This window comes from Macrotis lagotis, chromosome 4 (genome assembly GCF_037893015.1).
Source record: "Macrotis lagotis isolate mMagLag1 chromosome 4, bilby.v1.9.chrom.fasta, whole genome shotgun sequence".
In the NCBI taxonomy this organism is placed as follows: Eukaryota; Metazoa; Chordata; class Mammalia; order Peramelemorphia; family Peramelidae; genus Macrotis; species Macrotis lagotis.
Window position 1 is genome coordinate 55,420,701 of NC_133661.1, and position 26,903 is coordinate 55,447,603.

Consider the following 26,903-nt stretch of genomic DNA (forward strand, 5'->3'; position numbering starts at 1 on the left):
ATAAGGAGATCATACTTTTTTATTTTGGCAATGAAGTTAAACTGCCCCTGCTCAGATCATGTTACTTTCCAGTGTTTTTCTACTATATGGTTAACCTGATCTCCCCAAAACATGAAATGTAGTTTCATTGCCAAATGTGCTGGCATTGTTATTGTATTCTAAGCTAATATCACAGAGTGACTTTAAAAGCAACCTAGGCCTAGTAACCACATCTTACCTAATGAATGTGAAAACCCACAGATGGAGTTTGTTATTATTAATTAATAAATCTCTAAATCTGTAGTCAACTTTTGCTATGCAGTAATCAGTTAAGTACTTTGTAAACCTATTTGGAATTTTTTCTTAATGTAGCCCAACAGGAGTCAAAAAACATTTTAAACCTGAACAATTACATCTCTGCATTAGTTTAATGGAGAAGACTCATCTCTCTTGTGAGTCATGGTTGTATACATAGGCAACTAAGAGGCACAATTGATATAGAGTCAGGAGGAATGAGGTCAAATACAGCCTCACACATTTATCAGTTGTTGCATCCTCGGGAAGTCAATTCAATAAGTTCATCTAGTATTTATTAAATGATTCATAAAAAAGAGCAAAAAGAATCCCTGCTTTCCCCAAGGACCTCACAAGTCACTTAGTCACTTAACCATTCTTTGCCTCAGTTTTCCTCATCTGTAGAAAGGGGTATGTGACATAGTTGACTTTTTTCAACATTAGGTATAGATCTTCTTGTTCAAAGATGAATATTAATTTTCTTGGATAAACTTAATTTGGGTTTAGCTTTATCATTGGTTTTTCTTTCAATCATGTGCAGTTCTACAGGTAATAAAAAAAGGAATTACAAAGGCAATCTAGTGCTACCAGTTACCTTTTAACCTAGGACTTAAAAACAGGCTATTAGTTGAATTATACATTTTCTAAAAATGAGTAATATATTCTAACAATACTAAGATTGTACTTCTGTAGGTTGCCAGTGAAAGATGTTTCCTTGTTTTGACTGTGATAAAAGTGGAAAATAGTGGTAAGATTTTATTGGTTGTTAAAATTTTATGTGATCTGACAATTTTAACTTTCTAAATTTGAGATTTTTTTAAATCTTGTAGTATTCACTAAAATTTATTATACTTTTTTCTCAAAATATTTACTTTTATTAAATTTGTTATATTTTAATGATTTTTTAGGGTCTTAAGACTAAAGTTCTAGGTTCTGTTCTTGGTTTTACCTCTTCCTCTATGGCCATTGTTTGACAGGCTTCTTCCTTTAATCATTTCAGTGAAGAAATAAATATTCAGTAGAAAATCTAGAAGATGGTAGAATTAATGGTGTTTTTTTAAAGTTTGTTACTTTACTACTATGATTACTATTTAGTCTCAATATCCATTCAACAAGATTTCCTCATTATTGTGAAAAGTTACTATTTTTGACTTTGCCAAAGTTGGGGAATAAGTAAAGAGTTACATCTATAGATTTATTTTGTCTGTAAGTTTCTTATGGTTTTTTTTTTAAAGACTAACCATCCAAATAGAAGTTAAATCCATGTTCTTAGTTAATTTTAGACTATCTTTCTGTATAACTTTATTACTATAAACTTCTGGAGTAGTAAATTGAATTTAATATTTCTGGAGAGATTGAATGGTCAACAGTTGAGGGGTGAAATTCTGTGTAGTTTCATGTGTTGACATAATTTGTTTTTTTATGACTTCTTTTTTTTTTTTTTTTTTTTTACAAGGCAATGGGGTTAAGTGGCTTGCCCAAGGCCACACAGCTAGGTCATTATTAAGTGTCTGAGACCGGATTTGAACCCAGGTACTCCTGACTCCAAGGCTGGTGCTTTAGCCACTACGCCACCTAGCTGCCCCCCTATAACTTCTTTTTACAACTTTTTATATTTACTCTATTTTCAACTATCATCTAATCTGTTATCCCTCTTTTTACTTCCTAGGAATGGTGTTCTTTGTTTTAGTCTAGGTTACACATTAAGCATTTTTAGTGGCAGTAATTGTACAATGATAGCTACTTCATCCAGTTATGGATACTCACTGGGAAAAATTCAAGATTTTAGAAATTCAGAACAGTTTAGATTTAGTTTGGTGGTTTTAAGAATTAAGAAAAATAAACTAGCCAATAGATAAAAGTAAATCAGGTTTTTGTTTTGTTTTTTAAACAAGGAGCACTTCTTTTACATGGAGTAATATTATGCCCTTTGCCCTTATATTAACAAACAAATTAAAAGAAAAAATTATATCAGCCCTTCTAAATAAGTCACAAATTACCAATTCCAAATAAGAATAAATATCATTTTATAAAAAAATTACTTCAGTGGAGTTGTAATAAAAATAATTATGTGTAATTTATCCAGTTTTTCTTAGGAATGATAATTAATCATTTTTCTCTTAACTTGTTCAGTATGTGAAATAGTTTTAAAATGATTCAGTTTGAAGGTAAAATTGAAGGCTTTAGGACTAAAGTTATCAGCTGTCTCATTTGACTAGATTCTCAGCTCCACTTAGTATTATTATTCTTTTTTCTTCCCAATTTGTCATGTACATGTTGTGCATGTATGATCTGTGTATTATTACTGTGTTTCTTGCTCTCCTTTATTTCTGACTTATAAATGAATCACAATTTAGAATTTTCAGCCAGTATCACACATTGCATTTACTAGTTTTGGTACCAGTGATTTGCTATTTGTTTTGTTCTTTCCATCATTCTTAGAACATGGTTTCTGCCTATTTTGTCTTTCACGTTCTGGAAAGATATATTGGTTCTAAATTTATCACTTTAGCTAAGTTTTTGCAGTATTCAGTCATAAATTACTCGTGGGACTTTTTTTTTCCAGTTAACCTTCTTAATAGAAAAATTGTAATCCTTGACAATTTTCATGGTATTGCTTTCAATTTTTGTTTTACTAAGTGTAGGCTAGGATTTGTAACACTTAAATCATATTATGTTTAATGATGATGATACTTTGTAGACTTCCTGTTGAATTTTCAGTGGGGTTGAACCAGATTCTGATTCTACCTAAGAATTTAAAGGCATTTATGTAGTTTCTGATTTTGTGGGTGCAGGAGAAGCTTTCAGATGAAACCTTAAAAGTCTTATTGTCTTAGAAATTAAAGATACCAAAAGGATTTATGTCCTTCCAGGGAATCTGTACTCATAATCTTTATACTACTAAATGGCATCACTGCCCAATTAAAACAAATTCTAGACTATAGATAAGGTATAAGTATTTCAATTAACTTTAAACAATGGGTTTTGTTTGGTGTCAGTGAAAGCCAACTTTCTCCCCCTTTGTAAATAGTTAAGTTTACATTATCTTAAACATGCTAATTGACTTTTGATTGTGGGAATTTCCCATTGTGATCCTTGATAAATTTTGATTTCCAAAAGAATAAAGGAAGAAAAGGGAAAAGGAATGATTTATTCTATACATATAAGAAGGCTTAAAAATGCTTTAAAAATGAGATTGTGCTTAGTTTATTAATGTCCTGCTTTAGAAAACAAAAATGAAAACAGAGACTAGAGGACTAGATGGTAAAACACAATTTTCTCATACAAAATCTCAGTATATCAAACTAATAAATCATATTCAGTTGATATTATATTCTCTTAAAGAACCAGTTAGTTACCTACTGAGAAGCATAATGAATAGGAGAAAGTAATAAAATAAAAATAATAAATTGTCTGCAAAAATATTTGTAACAAATCTTATCACCAAGTTTTATGCAATAACTTTTGTGAAAACTATCCAGTTGTTTTCTCAGGATCAAATTTCACAATGGAAGTTCTGGAACTCCCTTAGAACAAGAAAAGAAGGTCCATGGTTACCTGAGAAAAGTGGGGCCAGACTAGTTTGTAGGTCGATGGGATTTTGTTTGACTTAGCTTTTACTGTGTGGTGGTAGGTGGGTGTTAACTTGGGCTACCTCAGCACCGTTTTTGGATTCTGCTCCTCCAGCTCCCCAAGACTGATCAGGAGGTGATGTTTTAGCTTATCTTCTCTGGAACCATTCATTGTCTGCTGCAGGCCGCCATTTTCAGGCCTTATTATCACTGAAGAAGCATGCCTGGCACCACCACTAGATGTAGACTCCTTGGAGATCAAGCCTTCTTTGCTTGCTGTGTCCCAGTGTCTTCTCATTAAGGTTCCTGGCTTAGAGAAAGAGCTTCATCAGTGCTTATTTTGTCTTTGTCTTTATATTTCTCCCAGAACTACCTGATTGATGATAGCCACACTAACCAAGGCAGCAAAGATTTCTTAAGGTTCTAGACATGGGGATCCAAAGAATGGCAAAAACAGCCCCTCCTGTCAAGGAGCTCACATTCTAGTGGGGGAGACAGCATGTGGACAGCCTTGTACATACAAAAAAAATTAAATTGAACTTAGAAGAGTGTGAGCAGGGAGTAAGAGTAGGCTTTAATTGTAGACAAAATCCATAAGAATGAAATAGATAATTGACTAAGGTAACCACTGATTTTAGAAGCCATGTAATCCAGAGACCATAGTTTAAAGTAGATAGCCATAAAACATTTTTTACATGCCTGCACATTGGAGATCCTAGAATGAAGAGATAAAGGGGAAGACATTAAATAGAATTATTTAATTAGAAAATGGAGTGAATAAAAAAGTATTAATATCTAAATGCAAAATAATTCTTAAACAGCGATGTAAACTACTGTGGCATTATTTTAGTGTGAATTGTTGTGCTCATTTATATTCAGAGAAAGTGAAATAATATTTGCTTGCTGAACTGGTCAATATAAGTGAGATACAAAAGAAAGATGTTAAGACCTAACCAAAAGATTGCCTGTCCTGTCATATTGTTGAAAAGATAGAATATGCTTCCATGAAACAAAAAATAAAATAAAGTATCTCTTTCCTTTGGAGGGAGGAGACTTGATTCTTTTAGTTATCTTTGTGCCAAGATTTAGAAAATAATTTCCAAAATATCGCTGCACAAATTAATTTTACACCCTTGATCTTATCTCAATTCAGGATTTCCAATAGTTTTATTTTCTATTCTATATTTTTGTCTTTATATCATGATATTCCTTTGTCTGATTTTTTATTTTTAGATTTCCTTTTATTAAATCAATAATTACTTTTATTTTAGAGATATTTCTTTTTTATAAATAATAAAAATTGATAGCTTTCATTTTTATATCCATTTCCTCACATGAACCCCCCCCCCCCATTTAAAGAATCATCTTTGAATAAAAAATAATAATAGCTAGTTAACATTTATGTCAGGCTTTGGGGTTTTCAAAGCACTTTACATGTATTATCCCATTTCATATTTGAATTATAAAGAAAGAGAGTTAGATTTCACCTCATACCCAGCAGGAATGACCGTGGGAATAGTTGATGAGGAAGCAGTTATTGAAAAACAGACACACTAATGTACTGTTTGTTTGGCTATGAATTGGTATAAACATTCTGGAAAAGAATTTGGAATTATGCAGCTAAAGTGACTCAAATGTCAGTTCCCTTTGTTCCGGTGATTCAACCTCTAGGCACATGGCCAGAGGAAGTTGGTGACAAAGTCAGAGACCTGAGACATGACCATACAGAATTCAAAATAAAGCGGTTCATCAACTGGGGCCTGGCCAAACAAACTGGGCTATACGAGTGTTACTGGGTTATAGGAAATGAACATGACAAGTAGAGAGAAACATGGCAAATGAAAGAAGCAGAACCAGGTAAACAGTGTACACAGTTGCACATATTAACTGCAGCGTTAGAAAGGTAAAGAATAACACTGGCAAAATAATCAAAACTGTTGGCCATAACATTAGGGTGACCGTGTTTAGTCCCCAGAAAGAGCTGTGAAAAGACAGCACACCATTCTTTGCAGAGGGGAGAGGACCATAGCTAGGTAACAATGACTATAATGCCAGCCTTTTTTGACTTTTTTTTTTTCTGCAAGGCAAATGGGGTTAAGTGGCTTGCCCAAGGCCACACAGCTAGGTAATTAATAAGTGTCCAGGTACTCCTGACTCCAGGGCCAGTGCTTTATCCACTGTGCCACCTAGCCGCCCCTGACTTGTTGTTTTTGTGGAATTTTTCCCCCTCCTTTTGAATTCTTTATTATGATACAGTGGTAACTTAGTGAAATGGGTAGAAGCTGAAGCCAGATCCCTTGGGTTCAAGGTTTGGCTTGACCCATGTTTGCAAGTCATTGAACCCTGAATTCCCCCCAATATTTCTCCATGCCCCAGCAGCATAAGGCATGTTCTTCTGATGGGTCAGTTTCTCTTGCAGCCTCCTTTTAAAGAAAGGACCCAGTAGCCATGTGTGCTCCTTTGCTCCATTACTTACTCTACTTCACCATATCTTAGTATGGGCTACCTTGACTTGATGAGGCATTTCTCTAGGACTCTAAATTATGGAGAATGTGGCTACTGCCTCAGGAAAAGGCACTTCCTCATCTAGGAGTTTATGAGGACCCCCAGAAGAATGAAATCAAAGATTCAATTCCTGTCTCCTAGGGATTAGTCTCTGGGTAGAAGTGAGGGCAGAAGGAGATACATTTGGAAATGTAGATAATGTAAAAACAAAAGATAAAAACGTAATCCAAAGAGAAGGGGGAAAAATAGTTCAACAAGACTGATTTAGAGAAGAAAACAATATTCCACAACCATAGACCCTCTTCATGAAAGGAAAGAAAGCATTTCCTGATTCCCTTACCTTTTAGTTCCTTTCTCCTAAGAGTACCTTTTGTTTCTTTTGAATAACTTTTAGAGGTATATGTTATTTATAGAGTAGGCTCTTTGAGGATGGGGACTGTTTCATTTTTTTGTCTTTGAATTTCCAGCACCAAGGCACAGTGCATCTTGTAGATACTTAAAACAAATTGATGATTGATTGATGGAGATACATTTTCATATTTTCATTCTGGGCCAATATGGGCTATTTTAATTCAGTATTTGGTTTTATTTTCTTTCCATTTCTGTTGTTTTCACTGTGTGTGTCGTTTTTTAGTTTTGTTTTTCATCTTTCCAAGCTCTCATGAATTCCTAATAGTAATTTTTTTAATGATAAAGTAATATTCAGTTATAGGCATGTACCACAATTTGTTTACACAGTTTAAATGTTCACACATTTTCCATTTGCTAGACATCTACTTGTCCCTAAAAAGTGCCAATACTAATATTTTGGTATATGTTGAACTTTTCTATATGTGACCTTTTTAGAACAAATGCTTAGCAATGGAATTTCAAAGTCAAAAGCTATAGACATTTTAGTCACTTTTTAAAAGCATAATCTCAAGTTGTTTTTTAGTATATGATTCTACCAACCATGAGTTAAAGTGCATATTTTTCTGCAGCCTCTCCAGATTTGGGGTTTTCTTGGCAAAGCTACTGGAATGGTTTGCCATTTCCTTCTCCAGCTCATTTTACAGATGGGGAAAGTGAGGCAAACAAAGTTAAGTAACTTGCCCAATGTGGCACAGCTAGTCAGTGTTTGAGGTCAGATTTGAATTCAGGTCTTGTGGTCTCTAGGTTGGTTGTTCTAACTTCTGAGCTGCTTAGCTGTATACATGGTTTCTTACTCTTAGAATAAGGATGAGGCTAAATGCTAAATGCCTAATCCTCTTCTTTACCCTTTCAGTTCATTTTCCTCCCCTCTGGCTTCTTATATTTAGTTTAGTTATTTTTATTTTTATTGCTCACTTTTTAAATTGATATTTTATCTTATTTTTCCAGTTATGTGCTATGAAAGTGTTTCAGTATTCATCATTTCCATATTTTTAAGTTATACAATTTTCTTCCACCCTTCCTTCCCACTCCCTCCCTTCCCACTCCCTCCCTTCAGTACAAATAGTCTAGCAAATGTTGTATGTGTACATTTGTGTTTAGCATGTTTTCATATTAGTCATTTTGCATGTGAGGCATTATAACTAAGGGAAAAGAAGGAAAACCATGGAATAAGAGAAGTTTTTAAAAAGTGAACATAGTGTTCATTCAGATTCTGTGGGGATTTTGGGGGGCGGGGTTTGGTTTGGTCTGGATGTGGATGGTGTTGTTTGCTCATTTCTCTAAGGAATATTTTCTTTGCCTTGTGTCTTAATTAATTCTCTTCCTCTCCAGTCTATTCTGAGAGTTTATTCTCTGATTTAACTATCTTTATTCCTTTTTTAAATCTCTCTTGTATTCCTCAAAGTTTCCGAAGTATAGCTTTGAGCTCCTCTTCTAAGCAATTCCTTCTTAGATCCTACTCATCATCTTTTTTTTTAGGTTTTTTTTTTTTGCAAGGCAAATGGGGTTAAGTGGTTTGCCCAAGGCCACACAGCTAGGTAATTATTAAGTGTCTGAGACCAGATTTGAACTCAGGTACTACTGACTCCAGGGCCGGTGCTTTATCCACTAGGCCACCTAGCTGCCCCTTCATCATCCTTTTTTACTGCTATGTCTCTTAAATAAATATTCACTATGGGGAAAATTATGTAATATAGGTAGATCTCACCCTGTGTCCCACATCATGCAGTCCAATTCTACCTTCCCCTACCAGATAGCATTTTACTTCCTAGTGGATTTACCATCTTGTCCCTTGAGTTCTTGTCCCTTTCCCCATTTTGAGTGTCAGATGATTCCAGAACTCACTAGACTTTCAGTGCACTGAAAATACAACACTCTCTTGGAAGGTGGCTCCCAGAGCCTTAGGTGCCTCTGTCAACCCAAACCCACCATGAGGTAACCCTCCCGTGCTCATCTAGAGGCCCAGGATGCTTTCTCCATGGGAGTCCCTTCAAATGAGTTTTTCTTCTCCCCACTAAAGTACAGTTTCTTCTGCCTTTATTCCCCAGACTGAATTCTTCCCTTTTACCTCCTGTCTCATTCTTGTATCACACTTCTTTTTTTCTGAGTTGCTTGAGATCATTGTTTTTCCTGTTCAATCTTGCACTTCCTCGCATAGTTTATTGTATTCACCTCCAGGAGTCTTCTAGGACTTAGTTGATTCTGCTTATCCTTTATTATCCTTTTGTGAGCTTTTTCTTTTTTACATCCTTTGATGATATCTTTTTGATTTTTTTTAACCCTGTAAGTTGGTATCTCTTCTTTTTAAAAATAATTCCTAAATACAAGATAATTTATTTCATTACTTATTATTTTCCCTTGCTCTCACCACCCCCTATATACAGTCTGTTGCCATTATTTTTATTCTGCCTTCATATAATCTCTCTTCTACCTCCCTCCCCACCCCCCAGCACTGACCTGCCACCACTCTGATGAGGTATTTCATCACCTTCCACCTGGACCACTGCTGGAGCCTGAGATTGGCTTCTGAACTCTGCTCATTTCTCCAAGTGACCTTGCCAAGGGGTCCTCTCATCACCTTGCTCTCTAGAAGGAAGGGAGCAAGCCTTGAAGTACCTACTGTGTACTTGCAGACATCATCTCCTTTGACCCTCCCAACCCTGGGAGGGCCGGACTCTCAGGATCCTCATTTTACAGTTGAGCAAACAGTCAGGCAGAATTTAAGTGACTTGCTCAGGGTCACACAGCTAGTTAAAAGTCAACATCTGAGATGAGATTTGAGCTTAGTTCTTCCTGATTTCAGGCTTGCATTCCCTTCCTGCTTCTAAATAAATGGACTCCTTATTATCTCTAGAATCAATTAGAAAATCCTTTGATTTTTAAACTCCTTCATAAATCAACCCTTCTTACCTTTCTAGCATTAATATACGGCATGCCCCCTTAGAACTGTCCCTTGTGCCTCTATTTCCTGGTTTACCCCCTTAATGTGAATACCTTCCCTATCCAAAACAACCAGTTCATCTACAAACCTGGTTGGCTTGTCTCACTGACAAGGGAGCTCTTTGCCTTTCTCTTTATCTCCAGGACCATGATAGGCACTTCATTAATAATGCTTGTTGACTTGTTATGTTCACTTATTGACCTTTCTTGTGCTTTTCTTTGAAATATTTGCACATTTTTGCTCACACTTATTTTCTTCCCTTGGTGGAATTCCTCAGATACTTCTTTTTAATTGAATGCCCATCGTTTTTCCTTTGATAATTAGATGACAATTTTCAAAGTATATCATTTGTTTTTGGAACTGGAATGTCTTTCTTTTTTATTTTATTCCACTTCTTTTCTCCCAGTCACTTGCAGAATTTGTTGTTTGTCATTGAAATGGCTAGATTTGATCTCTCCTGGCTTGGAATTAGAAGTATAAGATGGTGTTGTGAATGTAATTTGTGGATTTTCTTGATGAATAGGGTTTTTTTCCTATTCAGAAGTTCTGGGAAATTTTTTTTTTTAGGTTTTTGCAAGGCAAATGGCATTAAGTGGCTTGCCCAAGGCCACACAGCTAGGTAATTATTTTAGTGTCTGAGGTCGGATTTGAGCTCAGGTAACTCCTGACTCCAGGGCCAGTGCTCTATCCACTGTGCCACCTAGCTGCCCCTGGGCACTTTTTGTACCTTAAAATGTTCAGGTTTTTAAATTTTCTTATGTTCTTTTAGGAAAACAAGTTATCTCTGAGTATCCTGTTGAGGTCAGTTGCTTTGATATATGCATAATTCTTGTGTTTTGGGATTATTTTGGAAGAAAACTTGGATTAAATTTTTTTTTTTAGTAAGAATACATCTAAAGTTGTTGATTTTTCTAGTTCAGTATGTTTATGTTCTAAGTCCTCCTTTAATCTTTCACATCTTTAGAAAACTTCTTTATTCTATAGTCATATTTTTCCAACTTTGTTGATTAAGATTTAAAATTCTGAATTTATTGTCTCATTGTGGGAATGATTTCTGCATTATTTATACTTTATCAGCATTGAGAGGTCTTAAAGTTCTGAACTGTATTTCTTTCTAATTTATTTTATGGATTTTATGTTTCTACTGAATCATCCTAGATTTTGTTATTCCCTCTTCGCTAAGAATCCACAGGATTCTGTGTTTCATCAACTATTGGTTCAGTTTCCTCTGTCTTTAATAAGAGTTTGGGAATCTTTTTGAGGATTTGCCAGTCATTCTTCCTTCTGTTTTTTGGATCTACTTTGTTAATTCACTTTTTAAGCTTGTGGGTTTTATTTATTTTGAAAACTTTCATAATCTCCTGTCTTTGCATTTTTCTCTGTGCTTCACTTCTCTTAAACCTCTTCTACTTCTTTATTGAAATTTTCAGTTTGTCTATCTCTTCCTTTTCTCCTAACCCAGGTTGTTGATTTTTATTTATTATTATCAACTCTTCATTTCTCTGACCTTTTCTTCCTTCTCTGATCTTTCTTTCCTTCCTCAACCATGACATATTCAGCTGTATTTTTTCCATTACCTTTGGTTCCTTTGCTCCTTTGTTCTGATAACATTTATGCCCTGCTAATCCTACCCTAGACCCTACCTTTGGGTGGTCCCAAAGTGTGGAATTCTTAATGGTGGAAGCCATGTTTACTGGATCAACTACAAATTTATATTATCTTGTCTCACTTGAACTACCTTACTGCTTAGGAAAACTTTTTTTTGTAATCTTACTCCATTTTAGCAGCTGCTTCAAACTTTTCCCTCCTAAAACTCCCAATGCTACCCCAAACTCCTTCTTTTAGCAGACATAGTTGCCTGTTACCTTTTAACAGTAAAAATAACAGCAATCACTAACATTTCTGTAAGACTTTAAGGTTTGCAAAGCACTTTACATACATTATCTCATTTGGCCTTTTTAGCAACCTTGTAAGATGAGTGATAATGCTATCCTCATTTTACAGATGAAAAAATTGAGAAATATTAACTGATTTGCCCAAAGTCACTCGGTTAGGTGTTGGAGGAAGAATATGAACTCAGATCCTCTTTTCAGTATCTTCATTCATTGTCTTCTCTTTTATGCTTTTTTTCCCTGAGGAAGAGGTGGACCTTCTCTTTGCCAAGACTAGTCTTTCTGCCTCTGTTCTTGTTCTCTGTTCTTCCCGTCATCTTCATTCTCTCTCCATCTCCAGTGTATCCTTCACAACAGTCTTCAGAAAGAACACAGGATTTGGAGTCAGAAAATCTGATTTCAAGTCATTCATAGCTTTGCTGATAATTCCTTTTGAGACCATGGGCAATTAATCATTCAACAAGATGGGTACTAAGGCAACAAAGACAAAGATGAGATGGTCCCTATCCTTGAGGAAATTATGTTGGCAGGTGGATGAGAATACATTTCATACACCTATAAGAATGTAGACAGAAAAGAAATGTCAGGTAATTTTGCTTTTGCAACTGAGGACATTAGGAAAAGTCTCCTGTAGGAGGTGACATTTGAACTGACCTTTGAAGGACACTTGGGATTCTAAAAGGCAGGAAAGAGGGAGGGATGGAGGGAGCAGGAGGATGGATAAGGTAAGGTATAAGGGCAGCTCTTGCCAAAGCAATGGGAGATGGAATGGCATGAGAGGAGGGACAGGTGGATAGAATGTATGCTGAGAAGAAATATTCAATAATTTTGGAAAGGTAGGTCGAGGTCAGGTTGTAAAGGATTTAAAATGCAAAACAGAAGAGGCTTTTTGGTTTGTTTGACTCTATAGGTAGTAGAGTTTATTTTGAAGGGCAGTGCCATGGTCAGACCTGTTTTTTAGAGCTAGTCATTTAACCTCTTTGGGTCTCAGTTTTCCCTATCTGCAAAACTCATCTGGGAATTCTCTTGCTCTGAATCTATGATCCTATTGTTTGATCTATTTTCTATTTGATCTATTTTCTGAACAGAACAAAATACCAACTCCTTATGATGCAGAGAGTTATGGATATAGGAGATGTGATTGTAAACAAATCTTGTAATCTTTTTACACTATTAAAATGCTGTCTGTGCTGAGGGAACTTCCTATTGAAATTTAATCTGACCTTGGCCATGCTATCATTGGTGGGTCAGGCTTACACAGGCGTGACAATCATCTTCCACAGGAAATGACATTTTGACTTAAAGGTCATGCATGCATTTTGGGACAGGAAAGACCAACATGTAGCTTGCCTATTGGAGAATACCTGGAGCCAGATGCTGGACCATGCCCCACTACAGAAATGTCCACTACAGAAATGTATTTAAGTCTCGGACCCGGAAGAGAAGCCCCACTCTTCTCCCTTCGAGGAGGGACATTTTCTTTCTCTCTGTAAACTAGAGCCCTGCGCTTGTGGCCTTGGCCTCATGGGCCTCCATGCCATGTGACTGGGACAGGCTGGTGCCCCAGCCCAGGCAGCTTGCCTAGCTGCCTTCCTTTCTCTCTCCCTCAGGGACCTTGCAAGTTGCTCATTCACCCCTGTCCTCAAGCAGCTTGCTGTCTCTCTAGGGGAAAAGTTTTAACCTGGGATCACTGAAGGCTTGTAAAATAAATACTGAGGTGCTTTAACTCCAGGGCTAGATGTGAATTCATTCACTTTGACCATCTACCTCTCAGATTTTTATGGGCAACAACAATCTCTCTGGCATCACTTAAGTGACATTTGTGTTGCTCCTCTACGTTCTGGCTCCACTTCTCTTTCTTTCTAGTCTCTGCTTTTTTGAGCTCTGCTGAATTCTAAAGAAATGGGATATGTGATGAGTTCTGGAGCTTCAGTCTTCCAGCTCCACCTATGGACATTGCTGCCTCTTCCCTGCCTCATAGAAACTTGACTTCATTCATTCCTCCACAGACTAACCTCATGTTCCTGTCCTCATTTTTCTTCTAATATACGTATTTGTGTACATGTCATGCTATTTGCCTCAGTCTTCCCACCTGTAAAATAATCTGGAGAAGGAAATGGCATACCACTCCAGTACCTTTACCAAGAAAACTTCAAAGAGGATCACAAAGAATCAGGCATGATTGAAATATTTAACAACAAAAAAAAATTGTTTAACCTAAAAACTATTTGAATATTGATTTTGTTATCCAAAATATTCAGACCTATACAGTGCGGAACTTTTTGCTAAACATGCCTTCTTTGTCTTTGTATAAGGCCAAAATATAGGTTTTTTCTAACAAGCCTCTGGAGAGTTCCTTCTATCTTGGTAAATGAACGTTACTCCCATCAGCTTGATTACAGTGGAATAATCTGTGAAGAATTCACCTAACTGTACCACCATCTAAATAAACCCCAAGTCCCCAGCTTATGGTCAAGTATTTAAGCAGTCACTTTGAAATCTAAGTAAATTATATCTATGGCATTTTACTGATAAAATTTAATAATCCAGTTTTTAAAAAGAAATTAAATTAGGTTTGTATGGCTTCATTTTACTTATCTCATTTTGATTCAGAGTGCTCATAAGTGATCAGTTTAGCATTTCTAGAATTTTGCCAAGGATCCACATCAATATCTCACTAATCTGTAATTCTTATAACCTACCTTTTTGAATGTCAAAAATACATGTTAATTTCTAGCCTCTCCTCCTTTTCTCTGGGATTTCTTATAATTACTCCCATACTCTCTCTTCTCTACAAATGAGAAAACTAAAACTCAGCAAGATTATACAGTTAGTTAAATGCAGAGCTAAGACTAGATGTTAGCTCTCCATGCCACCCTATAGCTTGCCCCTTATGTCACTAATGAAATGAATGGCAAAGACATGGAAGCCTCTTATCCCTAGAATCCTTCATGCTTTATCCTGATCTTCACAAAAAATGGAAAAATGGTAACCACTGTGGAAGGAAGAACTATAGGTCATTGGTCTTGATTGTGCCACAGGAATGCACAAGGTTTCTACTTCTGTCTGCCATCTCGGAAGCAGAATCTTTCTAAATTGTAAATTTAGCAATCTTTTCATATGAGTTAATAACTTTCAAATGCCATAGAAAGACAGATGAGAAAATATGATGCAACCAATGGTTACTTGTCTTTTATAAGATTACAAAAGCAAAAATGCAGAAATTGAAGTATATTGTTCCTTGTTCCATCTATTCAGAAAATATATTTTAAGTAGAAGATTATAGAGTATCAAGAGGTTATTAACCTAAAATTTTTGTGGCTGAAATCATTTTGATTTATCAGAAAAGATTTTTTTTTTTGGAAACAGTCTTTGTGTGTTTGAGGATAGTGAGTCATAATTCTTTGACCTATTTGTACATATTACTTTAAAATTTTATTTTATGACAATTTTTTAAAAGTTAATTTGAATCTACAATACTGAATTTGGCAAAAAATAAGAGATTGCCTTGAATTATCAATAATTCAGTATACTGTACTGGTTTGTTGTTTTTTAAAAAGTATTGTGAAATAGTTATCCTTATATAAATGAATTTAAACATAATCTGCATCATGGGGTTCTCTTAAAACATAGCATGAAGTGACAATCTCTTGCTTTGTGTTATTGTATAGTAGGAGAGATCATTCTTTCTAGCCATGAACTACTAACAACCTTTGTCCTTTACGTTACCTTTAGTTAAAAAACGAAAATGAGCATGAATGCTGGCTGATGGCCATGTCTTTCTTGCAGCTAAAAATTCATCTGGGAAAGATAAATGGGATTGTAGATTTGGATTTGTTTCATTGCGTGAATGATATGTGACATTTCGTAAATTATTTAGCACTGCTAGGATGGCAGAAATGGCTTGAGCATTGTTATATCAAATGAAAGCAAGAATCCCATTAGTGCAGAGACTGGGTTTTAGCTAGAATCTATCAGGGGAATGTTGTCACTTTAAAATCAGATTGTTCTTTTAATTGCTATTTAAAGGAACAAAAGTGTTCCCAAGGTACTGCAGTTGAACACTCACAAGTAATAACTATGGATCCATAATTATGTGGCACTGATTATCTGGCATTTTAAAAACTGGCAAGAATCAGTGACCAATTTGCAGTACTTTGTATTTTTTTTATTTTTCTAGCAGACTATGCTCTGTTTTCTAGCTGTGATTAGAAATGAAAATGCATTTTTCTATTTACTTTCTAAAGAATGAACACATTAGAAATATAAATTAAACTTAAAGGAAGAACATAACAAATGCCTAAATTGTAAAATAATACTAATATCCATATGTGGACAATGTATAAATACTCTGATGAAGCTTTCCTTTGATGCATGTTAAATTCTCCTTTTTGATATGTTGCAACATGTTAAAGAAAATTGTTGAAATTCAGTATTACAACCCCTAGAGGTGATAAAATACCCTTGTTTCTTTACTTATTTTTTTAAAGTGTACTTTTAGGAGTATCTTTTTTTTTTATTATTAATCTTAAAACAGTTAACCTGATAGACAAAAACTTTAAAACCTTTAGATTTCCACTGAAAGTTTATTTTTCATATACTGTTGTATGTTCAGATTATGAAGAAAAGCCTCTTGAGTTTAGAGTCACCTATTCTGTGGATTAGAACATTACAGTTGCTGGGAGTGGTAAATAGCAATTGAGAAACCTGAAAATTTATGCAGATTTATACATTGTTAAGAGTGATTTCCATAGTGATCCTAATAGGGTGCTAGGGGTTAGACAAATGTTTTCTTGTTTCTTTTACAAAATGGTAATGTCAGAAATTGAGAATTCACCTTTGTTTAGCACGGTTTATTTTTGAAATTTGGTGTCAAAAAGAACATATTGTTGAAGCTGTTAATGGTGGCCTTTTTGTCCTTCCTAGTGATCCCACCAAAATATTTTATTTTTGTTTAGTGCTGATCTTATTTAGGTCTCTTATAGAAACTGGGCTCTTTTGGCTAATATTTTATAGTTAAATAAAAATAAGCTTCATTTAAACATTTAGCAAAGCAATGTTCTATTTTTAAAATTTAAATTATATTCATGATATCTCATTCCCAGTATAGTGAAGAGAGCATTGCTTTTATAGCTAAGAGATGTTAATTCGAACTGCTGCCAGCTTTGACACTTAATAGCTTTGGTGGCCTCGGGCAGTCACCCTCTCTGGGCCTCAGTTTCTTCATTTGTACATAAAATTAAGCTAATAATTTTACTACTTAACTCATAGATTATTATAAGTAAAGCATCTTAGGAATTTTTAAATTCATTATAGAATATGAATTATTTTGTTAAAGGTTAGAGGTTTTGTTTATAACAGTTGGGACCATAAAACAATACCTCCTGATAAATGTTCTTTGTTGGTTTCTTCATATTCATATATATGTGTGTGTGTGTGTGTGTGTGTATAACTGCCTTAGATGTTAGTTTTGATTATACTTATTGTATTTATTTAAAATAAAGAGCTTAGGGGCAGCCAGGTGGTGCAGTGGATAGAGCACTGGCCCTGGAGTCAGGAGTACCTGGGTTCAAATCCAGTCTCAGGCAATTAATAATTACCTAGCTGTGTGGGCAAGCCTCTTAACCCCATTGCCTTGCAAAAACTTTTAAAAAACCCCAACAAACAACAATAAAATAAAGAGCTTGTGGTATTAGCCATTTACTATTGGCTCTAATTAATAGAAATAGTCCTCTTAACTGGGTGCCATTTCCTTATCTAAGACATATTTTTTGACTTTCATTCATTTTCATTTCAAAATAAAAAAAATTTGTGGTTAAGTAAAACTATTTAAAAGTTTTTTTATTTTATTTTAGCCTCGAGCTGATCCCATTCCAATATGTAGCTTCTGTTTGGGAACGAAAGAATCAAATCGAGAGAAAAAACCAGAAGAACTCCTATCTTGTGCAGACTGCGGCAGTAGTGGTAAGTTAGTGTATTTGTGTGCTTGCTAATAGTTATATTTTGTGGTAGCATAGATTCTTTATAAAATTTAATTTTTTATCCATTAAAAAAATCTTCCCTCTTCAAAGTAGTTTTCCTAATGTCAGTCATGAACTCTAAAAATGTTAAGAAGGGAAAGAGACAAAAAGGAATATATTCTGCCAGATATCATTAATAGTTGTGTTTAAGCAACATGAGTCTATCATGGTGTGTAGGGTACTTAGTCTTGGCATTAGGAAGACCTGAACTCACATTCCGTCATTGAGATTACATGTATGATTACTGTGTGTCCCCTTCATTTCTGTGAACCTTTATCTTCAAAGTGGGGATAATAACACTTGTAGGACTTTATGCACAAGGTTGTACAAATACCCAAACGAGATCCTTTCTAGGTAGTGTTCTGCAAACCTTCAAGTTCTGTTGTATAAATGCAGCTGGTGATAATATCAGTATTCATCAAAATCCCGCTGGACATGGGCTGAAGTGAAAGCTCCGTGTAACCAGCAAAAGCCTTGATCTTGAGAGTTGGTGTTCTGCCTTGGTCCCTTGGGTGATACTTTGCTGGTAGAGATCTTAATGAATCTTTGGAGGATGGATCAGTGAGTGAATGAATTCCAAATTTGCAAGCTATATGACTTAATGAGCACATTTGTTTTAAATAACCTAGAGCTTCAGTTTTAAAGGATTTTTCTACTTAGAGCACTTTAGATTGTGGCACCTACAGGTGAATTGTGATAGTTTAATATAACTCAAAGGAAAAAATGGGGAGCCAAGTAATGAAGCTGCAAGAATAGCAAAGAAATATCTAGCATTGGAGGTATATTACTGTAGTTTTAAAGCTAGGCAATAAATTGGAGACTAATTATTGATAGAGTCAGTGTTTTTTCCCAAAAGGTATAAATAAGTTGAAATGCTATTCTTTTAACAATAAGAGCTGCTAAAAAATTGCTAAGAGGGTAATCTTCTTAAATAAAGAGTAATGAAAATTCATTGTCTTTTATCTTGTTTAAGAGTTCTTGCCACTAGTAAGTGACCTTTAGCCTGTGGCTGAGAAAGAAGGAAGAGTTAGACATCAGGGGCGGCTAGGTGGCACAGTGAATAGAGCATTGGCCTTGAAGTCAGGAGTACCTGGGTTCAAATCCAACCTCAGACACTTATTACCTAGCCGTGTGGCCTTGGGCAAGCCACTTAACCCCATTGCCTTGAAAAATCTAAAAAAAAAAAAGAGTTAGACATCATAATCTAATTTAATAATATACTTATGATATTTGCTAAAGACATCTTGACAGTTCTCTTAGATAGGTTCATTAGAACTCATCTGTCTGGTTATGGTATCAGAATCATGATAGACACAGTGATATTATATCAGCATGTCCCATTTAGTTAAACAGAATCATTGTTTTATGTTGGGATAGGGGAGTGTCCCAATCATCATTAGACACTCTGAATAACCAGTCAACAAACATTTATTAAGCATTTGCTGTATGTCAGATGCTATACTAAATACTAGTGATACAAAGAAAGGCCAAAACCAACCCCTTTTCTTGAGGCACATACACTGTACCATTGGACACAGCATGTGAATAAATAGGTTCATACAAGGTACAAACGGCGTTCAAGGAAAGTAAACTTATGTAGGAATGACCTCCTAGAGAAGAAAGATGAACTTGAAACTGAGTCTTGAAGGAAGTCAGGTAGATTAGAAAAAGCATTCCAGGAATGAGTACAATCCTTGCAAAGAGCATTGCTATACTGCCCATCGACTTTGAAGTATAAGACTGGAAAAGCGGGAAGGTACTAGACTATAAAGACCTTTAATTGACAATCAAAGAACTCTATTGAATCCTGGAGGTAATAAAGGAGTGACTCTGGGCACTAGTAGTCAGACTTATGCTTTAGGAAATTCCATTTGTTAACTGAGTTTAGGGAATGAATTAGGAATAGGGAAAGACTTTAGATAGGGAGACCAGATAGAGGACTGTGGTTAGAATATTCAGGGAAGAGATGATGTTGTAAAGTATGGCGTCAGCAATACAAGAGAAGAGCTAAAGATAGATCTGACAGATGTTTTAAAGAGAAAAAGGGATAAGATTTGACAGTGCATAGAACATACAGAGTGAGTGAGTGAGTGAGAGTGAATGGTAGAATATAATTCCAAGGTTGCAAACCTATATTGGTGCCCTCAACATAATAGTGAAGATCTGGAAGAGGAGGTGAGTTTTGGAGGAAAGATGATGAATGACTTCTCTTTTGGACATATTGAGATGCTTCTGGGACATCCAGTTTGAAATATTCAGTAATCAGTTTATGGTTTAGGATTGGAGCTCAGAAGAGATATAAAGGCTAGTTACATAGATCTGAGGTTCTTCAGCATAGAAATGAAAATTATTAGACTCATGAGAGCTGATGAGTTTACCAGGTGAGACAATATAGAAAGAAAAGAGAAGATGTAAGGCACAGAGTTTTCTCATGCTTCCCCTCTTTGAATTCTGCTGTGTATGAAGCTTCACAGTTTTGTTATTTTAATTTGTTTCCAAACCAAGACCTAACTAAATAAGCAAAAATACTGTCTTTATGTTGGGGTGTTAAGGGGGGAAAGGTAATTTCTTTTTCATATATTCCTTTGAGTGTTAACAAATTAGAAATTTCTTTTTGCTCAAATCAGAGAACTGAGAAAGTGATATTTTGTACCTTTTAATTTCATTTCACCAGAGTTTTATCTTCTTGGAGATCATAAAGAAGCCTTAGTTGTTTTTTTCTTTTGTTTGTTTTTGGTTTAAAGAAGGAATATTTAAGATATTATTTTTTAAAAATATTATTTTAAGCATCTTTCATTTACTTTTAATAAAAAAAATTGATAAGAATAAAACCTGGAAGGATTGTGCATCAGGGATCAGTTTATATTGAGATGAGGTCAGTCTCTTCTTCAGTTAGAGAAATTTTAAGACCTTGAAATGAGTGTACATTTCATGGCAGAAACTCAAGCCCCGGGGATCTGCGTGTTCCTTTGTTTGACATTATAGGATAGATCAGAGTTCCTCTTTGGACTCTGCAACCGAATCCTGTCCTAGTGTTCAGGATAACTTAATCTTCCCCATATTGCTCTGTGCCAATCTGGGTTTGGCTACTTTAGTCAAAAGCCCATTGTTCTTAACACAGGGAAATGCTTTGTAGACATCCAGTTTATAGGTAAGATAGCATGGGCAGGGTTTTTTGTTTGTTTTGTTTTGTTTTAAAATTGAAGGTTCAAAACCAAATACAATTTACTTTAAGGAGCTGTATTATGACAGCCACTGGTGGTAACTACAGTGGAGAGAGAACTCACCATGAATGGCTCAACAGTGCCCTCTAATGCCAGTGGAACCCACTCGTGTGGGTTTGGTGACCCCAGAGTTGGGGTTATTAATGATTTTTGTGTGTCAGGGATCTCTGGCAATCTAGGGAATCCCTTTTCATAGTGATGTTTTTATTGATGGAAAAACTAATGATTACTTAGGGATTACAAAGGAAACCAACCATATTGAAATAACATCTAATTTCTTGCCCCATCCAAGTTCAGAGGAACCCTAAAATCTATGAGATTCTGGGTTAAGAACCCTTATTCCAGCATGATTATGTGACAATGGAGGCTTTATTGAACTGAGAAAAATCTGCTGGTGACATTGAAGGATGCAGAAGATGAGTTCACAGGTTAAATTGTGACTGTTTAGATTGATCAAAAGGATTCCTAACATAAGATGTTTTCATGAGAAGTACTATAAAACCAGGAGAAAAAAAATGGCAACCCATAAGGAGGGTTGATCTAATGTGTTTCCCATATGTGTCAGATGCCTTTAGTAGTTGCCCACCTGAAGTCTGTTTTGTATGATGTTGCCTTTATAATGGACTTAGAGATTTCATTTAGAATTGACTTAGATTTCAGTGGCATGTGCAAGAAACATCTTCCTTTGTCTCACTTGATTAAAATAACCAAATTTAGAAAGTTCTCTTTTCCTGGATAATAGAAGTGCCAAAAGGGGCATTTTTAAAACTCTGCTCTTATTTATAAAATCCTTCAAATTAGTTCCATTCCCAGATGTGAGTTGTATCTAGCGTTTATAAAATTTTCTTTTTTTATAATGATGCTATGATATTTTTGTCCTTTGTTCTCTAAGAAGACTGTGACATTGGGGATGTGATGCCATGGATGCATGTGAATTGGATTGGGACTGGCAGGAGTAACCAAGTCACCAATCTCATTTACTTCTCCAGAGCCATCTGGGTCCAGTGGCCAGATAGGAATCAGGACAACTGGAGATGGTCCTGCATTGAGGCAGTTGGGGTTAAGTGACTTGCCCAAGGTCACACAGCTAGTACGAGTCAAGTGCTTGAGGTCAGATTTGCTTGGTTAAGATCAAATTATTTTTACCAAAACTTACCTCCAGTGCTACCTTCTTCGTTTAAAGCTAAACTAACTCTTCCTCCTCTCTCCCCTGCCCCAAAATACTCATATTTTCCCCTCCCAAAACTATCTTGTTTTTTTTATGTAAATTCTTATAAATGTAGGTTTTCCCCTCTGTGAAACTCCCCTCCTCTGTTAGAATGTCAGCTCCTGGGGTCAGCTAAGTGGCATAGTGGCTAGAGCATCGGCCCTGGCATTAGGAGGACCCAAGTTCAAATCTGGCCTCAGACACTTAATAATTACTTAGCTATATGACCTTGGGCAAGTCACTTTACCCCATTGGCTTAAACAAATAAAAATTAAAAAAAAAAAGAATGTCGGCTCCCAGAGAGCATGGATTATTTTACTTTTCTCTTTCAGTTCTGCTCTTAGCACAGTGTTTGATACATGGCAGGCACATAACAGATGTTTGTTGGTTGACTCGTTGAATTAATGAGTTTTGTCACAAATAGAAATAATGATAGATACACTATGATTTCATTTGGGATAGTGGATGAAGTTGAAGCTAACAAGAGCTCTGAGAGGATGAACAATGTAACACTGGTCCCATAGTCAATGATGTTGAGTCTTTCAACCCTGCCTCAGACACCTAGTAGATATGTGACCCTGGGCAAGTCGAGGTCTCTGCCTCAGCTTCTCCCTTTGTAAAACAGGAATAATAATAGCACTTACTTCTCAGGGTTGTTGGGATGATAAAATTATTTAGCAATGCAAAGTACTATGCAATTATGGCAGAGAAAGGAATTCAAGGGCAACTCTCTATCCACTATGCCATACTGCTCTCTGTTAGATTGTTTCTATCAATCACATTGCTGGAGAGTTAAATCTTGCTACTCACAAGCTTTGTTATTGTTGTTCTAATTAGCCTTAGCGAAGATAAATGTTTTGTTCTAAAATACTGTGGAAACATTACAGCATTGTTCTAATTTCAAGTTGATTCTAACCAAAAGCAGTACAAAGAATGTGACAATATGCTGGAATGGTTCAGTGTTTACTACAGTGAAGAAAAATAGTGTGAGTTGATAGATGAGCATATGACTTACCTAAGAGTTAGGTCCATAAGTTTACTAATTGTCTTTTGTTTTAACTGCACCTTGTACTTTCCCTCAGATTTTTTACTTGTGCTGTAGAGACACTGAGTAGGTTAAGTCATGTTCACAGTATTCTTAAAGCACCTCTACCAAATATTATTTGTACTTTAAACTTTTTTGGTTATATTGGTGCTTGTTGAGTGTAAATAAATCAAAAAAAATTTTGGCTTTACCAAATAAACTCACATGTTACATGAGTTTAGTGAGTATTTATTAAAGGTATGCTCTATACCAGGAACTATGCTAGGCACTGAGAATACAGAAGCAAAAATAAACACCCTGCCTTCCAGGAGCTTAAATGCTCAAGAAGGTAGCAAGATGTCCATGAAGAAATCAGTGAGAGGAAATCAAAGTAAAATCAGCCTCAAGTCATATCAGAAGGGAAGAAGCACTAACTCTCAGAGGATCTCTGGAACTGAAGCTTTCAAAGGGAGGTGGGAGTGCTAAGAGTCAGGGATAAAGAGGGAGAGCATTCCAGATATGGACATGTTGTGTAGAGGCTGGTTTGGCTTGAATGTTGTTTGTAGAAGGGTAAGTAATATATGGTCATACTGCTCATCTAGATTGGAGCCAGATGATAAAAGACTTTAAATATTATGGGGTTGTTGTATTTTATACTAGAGAGAACAGTGAGCCCTGGAAGCTTTTTGACTGGGACGTTGTCATAGTCATACCTGTGCTTTAGGAAGATCAGCTTGGCACTTTAAATCTAATCCATCAGTAAATAGTGAAAGAGCTCTTGTCATCTTTGAATTTGATATATTAGCAAACATTAAAACAAAAAAGAAGTATCTAAAAGCCCAAAAGAAACTATTACAAACTGCATTAATGGATTGCCAGAATTTTAAAAAGATTTGAAATAAAAATAAATGAGATCCTATTCCCATATTGAATAACGTATTCCCTTGGATTTTCCTAACTAGACTAAGAAAATAAAACTCTTCATCATTTAGTATTCATCACATTATTTATATTATGCCTTCTCTTTAGCCAACAGGGAAATTGATACTTGGAATAGAGGGGAAAATTATGGAATATTGAAAAGTGAATGAGTTATAACCTGAGAAGTAATGATTGGGATGAAATAACTCCTGTTGAAGTTATATAAAGAACTGAAAGAATACAGTTCATTGCATTCAGCATCCTTTGATTAATTTCCTTGTTCTGCCTTTCATTTCCCAAATGAAGGGTAAAATTCCTTGTGTTGGCAATTTTTTATTATTTTTATTATTATCATATTACTTTTAGATAGTGGTATCTAAACTAATAATTACTAATAAGTAGAAAACATGTCATGATTTTTTTATGATTTCTATCTATACTGACTTCCATAGGCTAAATTGACTGTATGACCCTGGGCAAGTCACCTAACCCTGTTTTACCTTAGTTTTCCTTATCTGTGAAATGAATTGAAACAGGAAATGGCAACCACTTCAGTATCTTTGCCAATAAAATCCCATTGGGGTCAGGAAGAGTCAGACGTGACTTAAAAATGAACAACTTTATGTTGAAAATTGTTTCAGTAACTGAATCTTAAATGCTACACTGGACTGACCATCCTATATTACTCTTGCCATTGTCCTGTAAGATCTGCCATAAGAATCCACCTACTTTGCTGAGGTTCACTTTGAGTTCTCTTAATATTGCATGAACCTTGGTAGGAAACATCTTTTGAAGAGGAGAGTCATTTTTTTTTTCCTGTTATATTTTATCATTGCTGTGTAATTTCTTGTGTGGTTCAGCCCTATCTGTTGTACTCCTTTCTGCCTCTCTTTGGGTTATCTTCAAATTGCAAACAAGAAACAACAAAGGAAGAATTTAATGTAGAAAACCGAGTTCAAATTTTTAAAGAGTGTAAGGTTTAAAAACAAAACTATTTAAAAGAGCTAGGTAGTATACATAGATCCCATTTTGAATTTATTAGGGGGTTTTAATTTTTGGTAATTATATTAGTAGAACTTTGGAAGTTCTTAGTTTACTTCCTTTTCTAAAGGACATTAAGCATTTTGAAAAGAGTGTACATCTTAATGACAGAAATTACTTGATTTGTTTTTTGTTAAAGAGATTTTGTATTATTTATATAGATGTGTGTGTTTATTTAATTACTCATTTGGTATAGAAGTGTTTTTAATAGAATTGGGGTACAAATTAAATGGTATGCTTGGATATCTGTTTCTTAGCCAGAGATTGACAACTGCTTGTGACAACAGTTTATTCTCTTTATATTTTAAATAAATATTTAGTTATAATTTTTTAACACTCAGAAATAGTGTGCTTTTATTAACAGTATTGATGATTGCTTTTGAATGTTTCACATAAAAATAGCCACATCTTCTGGTGAGTAGAATTTTATGAAGCATCTATTAAGTTTTAAAAAGGAGGGACAGTTTGGCACCAGTCCAAAATACATATTTAAATAGTGAGCCTGCCACAGTCAGGAAATTATAAGACAGTTTTTAAACTGCAGAATCTGCTTTTTTATTACACTTTCAGTTTTCATTTGCAACTTGGTTATAAGTTCTTTCACATGGGGTTAACTAATGTTCTTACTGGTTTAAAAGCTAGGTTTAAAAAAATAAATGCAGTTTAAAATCTCTACCAGTATGAGGAATGAAAGGCCCATCTCATATAGGAAAACTGACCTACAATGGTTATTGATAACTTGTGCACACATACCCTTCAGATCTTTTGAAATAATTAGATATTTTGAACTGCATGATCTCTCAATAGTCTAAGATGGATTTGTATTTTGAAAGATTCTGATTTTTCTTTTGGAAATGGACAGCTTAATTATCCAAAAGGATTTGGAATGTAATGTCTGAAAGTTGAGGCTTTAGTCTGCTCCAGAGGATGATGGAAAAAATGCCAAGAGAAGCAGAAAAATGACCTACCACAGCCAGCTCAGAACAACCTGGGGTGGGGTAGGGGAGGTTGTTGATCTGTACTTTATCTGAGTTATGCACCATCTCACCTGGCTCCAAGTATATTCTAATAATATTTATATTTATTGTCTCACTGCTAAACCTTGGGACCCAGAAATAAAAATGGCCTTAACTTGGACCCTTACTGGCACTTCTTCTTCCACTGTCAAGGTTGTTCATTGTTTGACCCACAGTAACAATCATCTCATTTTATTTAGGTTGGGTTGAGTGAAATGTGCCGTTTGGGCAAGTTTCTTTTGAATTTTATGCCTCCAGTCATACAAGCAAGTGTTTATGGTCTCAAGGTGTGTCTATTGAACAGCATTTCTTTAAAATTACATGTTTTTTTTTTTAAGTTGTAGTACATGCTTAGCAAGAATGAATCTTATCTCCATTTCAGCCACCAGTCATCTACTCTTTTTATTGATAGGATTACTCTTGTTTTAGAGAATATTTTTAAAATAAAGTTTTAAAAGTTTCATATAAAATTTTTCTAGCCAGTTTTTTTATGTTGGAAGAATGATAATTATTTAAGTCAGTTGCTCCTGAATATTCTTGTTTTATAGTAAGTTTTTAGTGTATAATTTATTTTAATTTCATATGTGCCTAGAAAAAACTAATCAGAATTTCTTAGACTTCATTGAATATATTTTTGCCATGTTTATCATTTTTATCATTTGCTTATTATGTTATATTATCCTACTTTTAAAACTTTGGTAACTGTGGGTTTTGTTTTCATGATTTAGCCAATGCAGTCAAAGCAATAGTTTAAAAGGTCATCCTGAATCCCTTTTCTGAGCACTGTCTATAAAGCAGTGCAGCTGATAAGCAATCAGTAACTAAATGGTGGTGGTGGTGATGGTGGTGGTGATGG

At 35.2% G+C, this 26,903-nt stretch overlaps 1 protein-coding gene and 1 long non-coding RNA gene across 8 annotated transcripts in view; one reads left to right on the plus strand and one right to left on the minus strand.

Annotated features, from left to right (window-relative positions):
- KAT6B (lysine acetyltransferase 6B) overlaps positions 1 to 26,903 on the plus strand; it is a 219,849-nt gene that overhangs the window by 108,877 nt on the left and 84,069 nt on the right. For all 7 annotated transcript variants that reach the window (XM_074232877.1, XM_074232878.1, XM_074232876.1 and 4 more), the window contains one exon: positions 17,450 to 17,558. In XM_074232877.1, coding sequence (XP_074088978.1) covers positions 17,450 to 17,558 — 109 coding nt within the window. The remainder of the gene's footprint in view (positions 1 to 17,449; positions 17,559 to 26,903) is intronic.
- On the minus strand, positions 3,465 to 5,423 carry LOC141520927 (uncharacterized). The gene is made up of 2 exons (XR_012477796.1): positions 5,333 to 5,423; positions 3,465 to 4,151 (listed from the first exon to the last, which is right to left on the minus strand). It is a non-coding gene; the product is annotated as an uncharacterized LOC141520927 (long non-coding RNA).